Below are 11,648 nucleotides of genomic sequence, written 5' to 3'. Positions count from 1 at the left end.
GGATAGTCTTCCAACCAATAAGAGCCATTTTGTTGTAAACAACTCAGCTCCACAGCAGTCAGATGACATGGAGGACTACTTTTACTCTTCTGTCTATCACCACATGAAGCCCCACTTAAATGATCTGATTGGCTTGGCAGATCTTTGTTGGAGAATAATCAGTTCCCAATGGAGACCCTGGACTAACTTTCACCCGCTAAAAAAATTAAAGTACTGTTACGTTGGCGCTCTGTCTGGGTTGACCCGACGCTTGGTTTCCTTGACGTAAACCTTTGCATCAAGCGTCAGTCAGCTGTATCAGTTGGTCCCACTGGTCATCAAAGTTGAGATTAGTTCAACTTCACCCTTTTTGTGTCACCAAGGTTTATATTTTCCCATCATCGCTACAGCTCTGTGAATTTCATACAGATCGCATGTTGTTGTCACCACATTGCGGTCGGTGTATGCCTCTTTAATATTTTTGCTAAGCTAAGCTATGCTAAACTAAGCTAAGCTAAGCTAAGCTAACATGGCTTCATACAGGCCTATATGAGCATACGTGTGAGTTGTATCTAGTCCACCAACCCACATTTCTGACAGGGAATGTAGCCTAGGTCGGGGGAAAAACAGCCAAGATGGCCGACTATGTTGTTAGCCTGCTAGCTTTTATCGGCACTTACTTGTACTTACAAGTATTGTTCAGATGTCAACAGTGAGCATGTGCATTCTGTGTACAATGTTCTGTTTGAATGACTTTTAGGTTGTTTCCCTTAGAAATAAAATTATATTTTTGTTTATAACTTAGCCTCAACTCTCTCCCTTAACCGTTAAAATGCCACAGGTATCTGCAACACAGAATATATATTATTCATACAAACACCAGACCTTAACCACTGAGGAGAAGAAAAACGATAACCAAATTAATATTGAAATGCTGTAAACAGGCACAAGAAACAACACAGCGCATATGTTAAAGATGGTCTGAATGTTTGCATACAGTACAAATACTGTTTCAGTTTGAGACCTACGCTCCGGACGTCAGGTGTATGGAGGCAACATGGAGGCATTAGGACCCAGAGAGCTCCCTGCCGCTAACACTAGTGCCACTGGTGCCTTCAGTTTGTCTCCGTCCCTGTGTCGGATAGACAGCCTGCTAGATCTCTGCCTCTTTTTTCCTCTCTTTCCTCTGGACATGGAGCTTGGAGACTCCCAGCATGCATCTGTAGATGGAGGACTTCACAGATCACCTGTAAACTCAGTGTGTTTACCTGAAAGCGCTGCAGCAGCTGCGGGAGGAGTTTTCTCCTGAGTTTACCTTTTTGTTGTTGTTGTTTTTCCCCATTCTTTTTTGCAGCCTCGTCCCAGACACCATCTCCAGGCTCTGAACTCCTCCTCCTCCTCCCCCTTTTTTTTCTCTTTCACCCGCTCAGCTGTCACTCTGCCTTGACACTGTCAGGATATCCCCTTCCCTCTTTCTAGGGTTTCATAATGCACCGGGATCTGAGCGAGGTCTAACCCTCATTCAGAGGCTGGGGTGGATTTCATCCCACCGCTTGCTGGAGAATATTGACGAGTAACTAGCATGAGTCAAGCCAGTGGGGTTGTGGCGATGATGGAAGGTCACAGGCCACACAGAACTGAACTTTAAATGACTAGAGTCTTATTTTTTTTTTAAGTATCTTTCTGGCCGTGGCATTAACCGAAGCTGATTTCTGCGTTTTTTAACTTATATATTATATATATTTTGGGGATTTACTATCATGGGAAATGCAGCAGGAAGCCCAGAGGCTTCCCAGAGGAAGGAGAGCAGGTCTGCTGCTCCCGGCTCCACAGGCCCCCAGAAACAAACACCGGGCGAGAAACTCCCAGTGCCACCTGAAGAAGAGCTGGAGGAGCGCTTCAGTGCCGTGCTGGTGAGTCGAGATGTGAATGACTTTGTGCAGCACGTCAACTTTAACACAGAGAAGAGAGCACAAAGAAACAAAGAATGTGGAATATGTTGGAAATGTGCACGTCCTCAGGACAAGCTTATCGCTGTGCCAGGTACACAATGCCCCTGTGGAAAGATACATAAGAGGTCCTTTATATTCGAGCTTACCGCAGCATGAGGCTTGCTGTTTGGAGGAAGATATGTTCATAACTTAATAAGAAGTGCCGCCGTGCATTCCTTCTCCTTCATAGCTTCAAATCGGCGTCTTTATTGGCAGTGCGAGCAATTCTGCATAAAAATGACTCAAAACATCAGAAGATATTCACACAAATCCTGACAGTAGACAAAGAGAACCCAATTAAGCGAATGAAAGAGAAATATTATACTTCTTATCATGTGCACGTATCTGTGAGTTGCAAAAGTTAGTGAATCTGGTGTGACGCCATAGTGCAGAAATGACAGCAACTGAACGTTTCCGGTAACTGCTGATTTGTCGTCCACAGATCAGCAGTTACCAGAAACATTTTTTAGGAATTTTGCTTGTATAATTCAGATTCACTGGTTCATCAGTAATGGCAAGCTGTCCTGGCCCGGATTTAACAAAACGGATCCAAACAAGGACATTACCACCCAAATGTTTCACAGATGGGGTGAGGCTTTAAATGCCCCATTGACGGCTTTTTCAGTCATTGTCCACAAGCCTCAATGGACCTGGTTGTGCAGCTACGCATACCATTGTCAGTCTATGTTGCTTCTGTTTAGTTCTATCTATGACATCCATGCTACCTTCGCTCCCTGAACCAGACCATATCATCCAGACTTCATAAGAAGTCTGCGAAGTTGCTCAGTCTACCAGGTCACAAATCACAACAACCATAACATTATGATCCAACATTATCCAGGTCCCTCTTTTGCTGCCAAACTATCCCTGACCCCATCGAGGCGTGGACACCTCTAGACCTCTGAAGATGTGCTGTGGTATCATTAACAGCAGATCCTGCTTTAAGTTGAGAGGTGGGACCTCCATGGATTGGACTTGTCTGTCCAGAACATCCCACAGACGCTGAATTGGATTGACATCTGGGAATGTGATGGCTGTTCTCTTCAGAAAATAAGTAATGTTGTTATTAGCTACGCAAACACCTCACAAGCAGGTAGGAGGCTGTGATGGACGGATGGACAGACTAGTAAACAACGAAGAGGCAGATCTGCGCCTCGACAACCCAGCTATGTTCAAAATGTGGCCGGACGACTCTCTCCGTGATTAACCGCATTCCTCTCTTCATTCCTTCCGAGTTGTTTCTCAGCTTCACAGTGATGTCAAGCTGATCTGTAAAGTGATAACGTGAAAAGTAAACATAACAGACCCGAGGCTTATTGCCAGTGTGCGTATTTACAGAAACAGGCTCCTGGAGGTGACAGGTAATCACTTAACACTGGAGGAGCTAAAGTTTTATTTCCCTCAGTGGGATGTCTCCAAGCTGCTTCTGATGATTTCTTTGAGAGCAAGTGATGATTTTTAAGTTGATGTTCCAATCAATTAACCTTAATAATTTAGGCTTTTTTCAGGATTATAGGAATCTGTCAAGCTGGTATCAAATCCATCTCAGAAACCTTCTTAAAATCCTCGTAAATGAAGATCGTAGACTAACGTAGACTCAGCTAAAGGGATAGAAGTATCAAAGAACTACAAACAACAAAAGCCTGACTGCGACGACTCCTCACATCTCACGAGTCCGGACCAAAACGTTGCACTTGAACACACCAGAAAAGACTATAGCCAACGACCACCTGGACCTAAAGGAAGGGACCAGTAGTCTGTATGCATAATTGAAAGGGGCTAGCTAATAAGAGCTACAGTTAGCTGGGAGGCAAGGAAGCTAGGAAGCCATGATCTAATAATTCGAGATTCAAGATATTTATTGTCATATGCACAGCAGAAACAGCAGTTTAGACCATATAATGAACAATACATATTTAAATATCTTTTTTTTTTTGTAAGCTCAGCTTTAATAAGGGCTCCAGATTATTCTGAATCCAGTTGGCACTGCAGTGAAAGGATTTGAGTGGAGTGGAAGATGTGTCGACCACTGCAATGGATTAATTCTGCTGCAGGCGTTTCTGCCTCTGAGTGTGTAGCTGCAGTAGTTTGTGTGACTGTGCAGGTACGCAAACACCAGACAACCAGACAACCTTTCAAATCTTCATCTGAACTTGCATCTGCATCACCCCCCCCTTGTTTCCTGCCCAACAGGGTATAGATAATATCCCCCTCCCACGTCTTCTGCTGACTATGCATAACGAACCTCGTGTGCCAAGCCAAGATGCTCCGTGTGCACTCAGACCAGTCGCTGTGTGAAGAGGCACAAGTGAGAAATGCTGCAAATGTTTCTGCGGATTCAAAGACGAACTAAAAAAGAGGGACGGTGTGTGAAGCCGTGGAGTAAGGGGCTGGATAATGGTGTGTGCGTGCACTCACATGTGTGAATTTGCATGAGATTGCCCAGTGTTTTTGTTTGTTTTATTTCCTCTGTGAGCTGCATTTATCAGAGCTTTATTCACGTGATGATGTGGCTGCAGTGAAAGGACCAACATCCACACACCTCACCAAGTGCGATTCGGGTGAAGCGAGCGCACAAAGGCTCCAGTCACATTCAAATTTACTTTGAGTACTTTTTTCCTCAGTGTTTTACATAACGCTTTGCATATTTCCCAACAGGGAATGCGGCAGTGGGTGGACTTGTAAATGTACATCTGTGGATTTGTGTATTCACAGTCAGGCAGGTCTGCACTGACACCGGCTTTATAAGTCGAGATGTTTCAGTAGTTTCCTTGTCAGTATCAGATGCACTAGGTGTGTCTAGTGTGTCTTTCAACCGATACACTTTGTTGTAAGCAAATTCAGCTCCCTGGAGCTCAGATGACGTGTATGTTGCCATTATTCCTCTGTCTATCGCCACATGAAACCCCACCCAAACGATTTGATTGGCCCGCGAGATCTTTGCTGGAGCATAATCAGTTCCCAATGGAAAGACTCCAGACCAACCGCCTGCAAAGTATTTTTTGTTTGTATTTTTTATATTTTTTGTGGAGGAAAGTCTGGCTTCCAGTCAATAACAATGCTCCAACAATTAGTCAATAACTCAGTAAGGTCAGCAATCAGAAGCTATTTTGATGATCAGCAAACTGTTTTAGCACTTTTTTGAGTTGAACGTTTGGTGGTTCAGGTTTTAGAAATGTGAGAATTTTTTTAGCATATGCGAATAAAAAAATGTGCGGGTTTGCTGGTTAAATGAGATCATTTGTATATATAGAAAATGATTACTGTTTTTTTTTTTTTTTTCATTCAGATGCAACTGGGGCAAACCAATGAATTAATTAACTGAGAAAACTATCAACAGATAATGAAAATAGTCTTGTGTTGCAGGCGTACAACAGAGTAATGGTAGTGTAGGTAGATGGAGCTTTATGTCTGCGAGTCTCAGTAATTATTCGGTTTCTGTGAACACGATAATTCCATTGATCTATCCTTTTGGGACATTCAGCACATTGAGGGATTGAGGAAGCATCACCATGAATCATTCAGCAGTTTGCCTGCAGAAGTTAACGTGCTGCTGCAGCTGCTGTTGCTGCAGCTGCTGTTGCTGCTGCGTCACCGTCATTTTATATGAATTAGAGTCTAATGCTGTCCAGTGACTTTGCATTGTTAATGGCAGGTGTAACAGCGATTTTTTTTAAAATTTATTTTTCAACTCCACTTACATCATCACAGTCTGAGTAGTCACTGAGGAGTTATTGTGCAGGTTGCCATGGAGAGTGCCAATTTGAGTGCGACAAGAACGGCTGCATGCTTTCACACTTAACGTGTCTTAGTGTGTTATAAAACGGTCCACAGAGGACACGCAGCCGGTAGTGAGCTAGAAATGAAGCTCATTAAAACTCAATGGTGGCAGAGCTTCGCAGGTTGAATGATTGCAGCAGTGCAGAGTAGATTTTGACGTACAGTACTAGTAGGAAGTTTGGAGACACCTTCCTGGTTTCTCTTTATTTTTATTACTTTGTACAAGAGGTGTGAAGTTTTTTTTTTGCCTCCTGATCCGATCTTTCAGTATAGTTTATCAGCCGATACAAGTCCTGATCCGATCTTAAATAACAAAATTTGGATCGGCCCTGATACCAATCTCCCAATATCAATTGAGACATCCCTATTTTCTACGTTGTAGATTAATACAGAAGACATCAAAACTATGAAGTGAAACCCTTATGGAAGTGTTAAACAAACCAGAACATGTTTTATATTTTAGATTCTTCAAAGCAGCCACCTTTTGCTTTGAGGACAGAAAACAGCCTAATGAGATCTTCACCTGGATTGGTTTTCCAAGTCTTGGAAGAAGTTCCCAGAGGTGTTGGCTCACTCTGCGGTCCAACTCATCTCAAACCATCCTATGTATATATTTGTACAGCTGTATTTTTACTTTTTTATCTTATTTTATTCTTATAGTTAAAAATTTTGACTATTCCATGTCTTTTGTATTGCACTATTTAAGCCAGGAGCTACCGCACAAAATTTCATTATGTCATCACATAATGACAATAAAGGATTCTTGATGCTTGATTCTTGATCTCAAATGAAGCTCAGGCAAAAGTTCAACAAGGAAGATTTGTACCTTCACGGTCTGTTCCCCTCCGGTGAATGTGGGTTTATCTCTTCCATTTCCCACGCTGTCAATATCAGTCCGTCCTCAATTCTCACTGTCCTCCACAACTTTCATCCAGTGAATGAGTGTGGTTGGGGTCATTGTCGGATCAGAAAATAAACCTCGAAAAGTTGACAACACAATGTTCAAATATGTAAAATAGCCTCTCTATTAAAGTAACAACAGCAGTCTTGTTTTTCTGGAAAATTTCCAGCTTAAACTCAGGTTGTTTTTCTCTTTTAGTTTCCAACTGGCCTTATATAACCACCACTTATTGACCTCCCAGCTTCTATCATTAGGCTTGATTTATCAGATTCACGTCCACCATTGATCTACTGCCCCTGTTTTCCAGAATGTCATGCACAGCTGGAACTTTCCACTTGTTTTTGTGTTTATACGGCTTCAGCATTTACCTCAGCATTACCTCAGGGGCGGCACAGTGGTGTGGTGGTTATCACTGATGCCTCACAGCAAGAAGGTTCTGGGTTTGATTCCATCTGGGGCCTTTGCATGTTTTCCCTGAGCCTGCATGGGTTCTCTCTGGGTACTCCGACTTCCTCCCACTGTCCAAAGACATGCTTGTTAGGTTAATTGGTGTGAATGTGAGTGTCAATTGTTGTCTGTGTCCTTGTGTTAGCCCTGCGATGGACTGGTGACCTGTCCAGGGTGTACCCTGCCTCTCGCCCGATGACAGCTGGGATAGGCTCCAGCAGACCCCGCGACCCTGGGGGGGCTGGAGTGGTTACAGAAGATGAATGACTGAATATATATAATGGGCTGAGGAACGTTGATGATTGGGATACATATTCTAAAAGAAGCAAAGGGTTAACACTGGGACCCAGGAGATATATTCATTAAAAAAAATCTCCACTTTGTCACATGCTGCTTGACATTCCTGATCATAGAATCAGCGTTGATAATCTCCCTCCTACTCATTCTGACGGATGCTCGTGTTGCTCATTTTCAGTAAGACGAGAGCACGAGGTCAAAGAAGAAGAGATAAGATATTAACACAGTTTAGGCAAAGTGATACTGTAGCTGTGCGTTGTCCGTGAGTGGGATTCCCCTGTGGATTGGCCCAGTTTCATCAGTGTGCAGGTTATAATTAGTCTCGTTTGTTATGTGGGACACTGTTAGTGTGTTAACAAGTTTGAAAAGTTGTGGAACGCGTTTAAAGTCTTCTGGACTACTTAAAGCATAACTTGTGCGGTTGGTGTCTGCTGTTTGTTCGTCAAACCACATCAGCGGTAATCTTGCTGACGCTAAGATTTTCTTATCAGACTGCAGGAAAAAGCTTCTCAAAACCAGATCTGATCCAGCATTTCTTACTGTAATGTAGGCCTTAAGTAAGTAAGTAAGTCAGTTGTGACACTGTAGCACAACAACATAACCATAATGACCAGTGAATGCCACCTGACAGCAACAACAAAGACCTCTGACTCACGCAGTAACTCCTTACGGGACTTGACGACAGGATTTACAGGAAAGCCTTGAATTATTGACGTGTGCAAGGGGCCCAGAGAGGACCCAGTGTTTGTCGTCCTGTTGTTCCTAGCAATGGTTAGAAAGTTGGCTGTTCAGACGAGAGTTTCTAGGTACAGACTAGTGCTTAGTGAATAGAGCCATGAAAACTGAATGTTCTGGAGAGTGATATGAGTGTGTCTTGAAGGAGGCATGAATGTACGTAAAATCAGTTCATACATTCTCAAACCAATAGGCTGTAGAGAGAATCCTCTGGACATGTAATTAATTTCACGACTAAGCAGTCAGAATGTAGACAGAATGAACTGTGTATGAGTGCAGTGACAGAACAACATGGCAGTCCTGATGTTTGTGAAGAGGTCCTGTAAAGAAAAGTAATTTGTCGTTGAATGGAAAAATTTCTTCCCCCATACATAGTAAGTACTGCTAAGTACTGCTGACTACTAAAATGAATGCCTGTAGTGATTTCAGATGGGCTTTAACCTTTACACCAACCGTTAAAACGTTCATGAGACAGATCCGACCATTTTGCCATCTCTTTTACCTCCTTTGTCTCTGCTTCCAGAACACGATGAACCTTCCTCCAGACAAAGTGAAGATCCTCAGCCAGTATGACAATGAGAAGAAGTGGGACCTCATCTGCGACCAAGTAAGATCATTGTGTGCAGACTGATAAGGTTACATTTGCAGTTGAACCATCAAATTTCACAAGAACTTTGTCCATAAGATGGTTCCAGCAAAGCAGAACTGGTTTGGTTCTGGTTCCAGTTCCTAGCTTCGAATTGGATGTTTCTCACTGAGTTCATCTTTTTTAAAAATCTATTTGACCATGTTGTTGCTTTTCAGATGTCATGTGGTATTTGTTTGATAATTTGCTCACTGTGTCAGAGTAGATTATACTATGGGTATTAATTATTGTCACAGAGTTGTTCTTGTTTATATCAGAACTGTATCATTAATGTGCACGTCATGACTTGGGGAGATGCTACATATTTTGGAACAAGCTTTAAAGTCTCTCTTTCTCTTTCTCTCGATCACTGAAAGCACACATGTTAAGTTATTACTTGCTATATATTAACCTCCGCCTTAACGTTATTTTAGAGACAAAACTCAGCTCATGACTAAAGTCTGGAAGCTTCCATGCTCAGAGTATGTTGGAATTTCTTTTGTTTTTTTGTTTTCTTTTACGATGGAATCCCGTAAAACTCTACTCATATTCAACAGTTTCACTTTCATACCAAGTAAAATGATCATGGTCTTCTGGCTTGAACCCCAGGCCAGTGGTTTAGCATAGATCTCTCTGGAGTTATTTCCGGTAATTGTAAAAGACTTATCAGTGACTCAGTGACCAACAAGTAAAGAATTTAAGAAGTGACATCTGATCAGTGACATCTTGTCATTTGAAAATATCACGTAGTCTGAACCTGACATTGTTTTTCACCTTCTTATTACATAACTTGTCGGACATTGGGTATTTTCTGATGTTTATTTTTGGTTTTCCTTTCTGATATGCAGTGTTAGTCACACAACTGATTTTTGTTGGTTGTTCTTGTAGTTTGTAGTTTGTAGTTTGTGTCTGTCCTCATCTGTCTTTCCTCATTGACATTAGGTAGACCATTAATTGGTTGGGGGGCCACTCTAATCACCGTCATGTCTTTTTATTGAAATCACATAATCTGACACACTGGGCATCATCAATGCCATGTTGTCGTGAACCCAGCATTTTTTTTAGGTTTAGGTTTTCAAGTTGTTGTTGTTGTATTTCAGTGTATTGCAGTAACAAACATTATTAGCAACCATCACAAACACATGGTACACACACGAGGAAGCTTGTCAATGTTATACATCACCATAACAACAACAGGATGGTCTATAACAACCTGCGTCTTGATGTGACAGAGGACACCTCACTCAGCTTTGAAGTGAACAGTTTGATCCTTGCGATTTCAAAGGCCAACACATCATTTGATTAAAGGCCATTAGTGGAGCAGATGCAAGCGAATCATTTTAACCATTTGCATAAGAGATGGTACGTAATCAAGCTGGCCATGCAGGCCCCGGCTGAGCTCTGCCCTCTCACTGCTGCACTGCAATCAAACATAATTAGAGGCCTGTTGTGTTTCTCTGCATCTTCAGGAGCGCTTTCAAGTGAAGAATCCACCGTCTGCATATTTGGAGAAGCTGAAAAGTTATCTGGATCATGGGGGAGGAGTCAGTCGAAAGGTACAATGCATGAAAACTCACGTCTGGCATCTCAGTTTGAGTTTCTGTTTGACAAATAAATCATATCAGCCTTCTTCTTGATAAAATTCTTTTGCTTTCTGTGGCAGGAATTAACCAGCACCATCCACGTTTTTGCCATTTTCATAAATATTTGTAAGGGGTTCAGTTTGTTCCTGTGGTATTTAGTTTCTATTGTAAATTGAAACCTTAGTTAATCTCATACAACCACCATACAACAACTATAATTGGCAACACATGCAAAAATACCAAGACAATGTCACCTTTTAATAAAAAATATTATATCTATGATACATTATTATAAAAGAGGGAACGTATAAAATGAAGCTTAAGCTAACCAACAGTGGAAGCTTAAGATGTGGCACTTAGCATTCCTCTTGTTCCCTCCAAATATAATGATACATCTGGGTTGCACTTGAAGAACTGTGGGATAGTGGAAGACCTTCACCCATATATATATTTGGACTGCCTTAAAACTGTGGATTATTGGAAACGTGTGAAAAGACAAAAACCAATGATTTCTGATTTTTAGATCCTATGCTTTGTATACAGATCACATCTCATGATCACGGTAATGGGTCTCTGCATGCTGCTGTATCAGAACGATGAACAGCTGTTTGTTGTGTGTGTGCGTCATGACTTGGGGAGATGATACATATTTTGGAACAAACTGTAAAGTCTCTCTCTCTCTCTCTCAAACACACACGTTAATTCATTTATTTGAACCCTAGAAACTTCCATACGCAGAGTATATCATATTAAATAATTGGTGGTGGAGCAGATAGGCTGATGAATACTGAATAATTAATAAGCTCAAAGACGTTGTAACTTGTATGTGTTTTATCAGTTTAAGAGACGCGTCCCGGAATGCACGCAGATCCTGAGAGAGCTGGAGATTTCCTTGAGGACCAATCACATTGGGTGAGGCTCACGGCAGCTTACATTTGTTTAAGCTGTCGTAAATGGAAAGCAGCTGGTGAAGCTTGCAGCTTGCTTCTGCAGTTAATGTGATAGATGTTTATGTCTGTGAAGGTTCTCAATCCATTCATGCGGGTCATGGTTTATCCAAAAAACCAAAACAAAGCTGAAAAAAGATGACTAGGGTCTACTAATGACCAGATAATTACCTGTAGTTGGAGAAAGCGACTCCCCTGTGTTGAGCCATGCATTTGTGAATGGGTTTTGTTTTTATCTTGGTCTTTTAGAACTGGAGACTTGGATGAAACATTTCCAAGAAACTCCACAAGTCCATTTCCCCTGGTTTCAGCTTATAATTTAGATATATTTGATTTATTTGTTTCCATTATGTTCACAGTTAA

At 41.8% G+C, this 11,648-nt stretch overlaps 1 protein-coding gene across 2 annotated transcripts in view; it reads left to right on the top strand.

Annotated features, from left to right (window-relative positions):
- The first annotated feature begins 856 nt into the window (after positions 1-856).
- Positions 857-11,648, top strand: part of fmnl1b (formin-like 1b) — a 28,561-nt gene continuing 17,769 nt past the window's right edge. For both annotated transcript variants that reach the window (XM_084567364.1, XM_084567363.1), the window contains exons 1-4: positions 857-1,892; positions 8,654-8,737; positions 10,225-10,311; positions 11,177-11,250. In XM_084567364.1, the coding sequence (XP_084423490.1) occupies positions 1,740-1,892; positions 8,654-8,737; positions 10,225-10,311; positions 11,177-11,250 (398 nt within the window). In that variant the 5' untranslated portion in view covers positions 857-1,739. The remainder of the gene's footprint in view (positions 1,893-8,653; positions 8,738-10,224; positions 10,312-11,176; positions 11,251-11,648) is intronic.

This window comes from Chelon labrosus (genome assembly GCF_963514085.1).
Source record: "Chelon labrosus genome assembly, chromosome: 19".
Classification (NCBI taxonomy): Eukaryota; Metazoa; Chordata; class Actinopteri; order Mugiliformes; family Mugilidae; genus Chelon; species Chelon labrosus.
The sequence above is the reverse complement of the archived record's forward strand: the minus strand, read 5'-3'. Positions and strand labels throughout refer to the sequence as shown.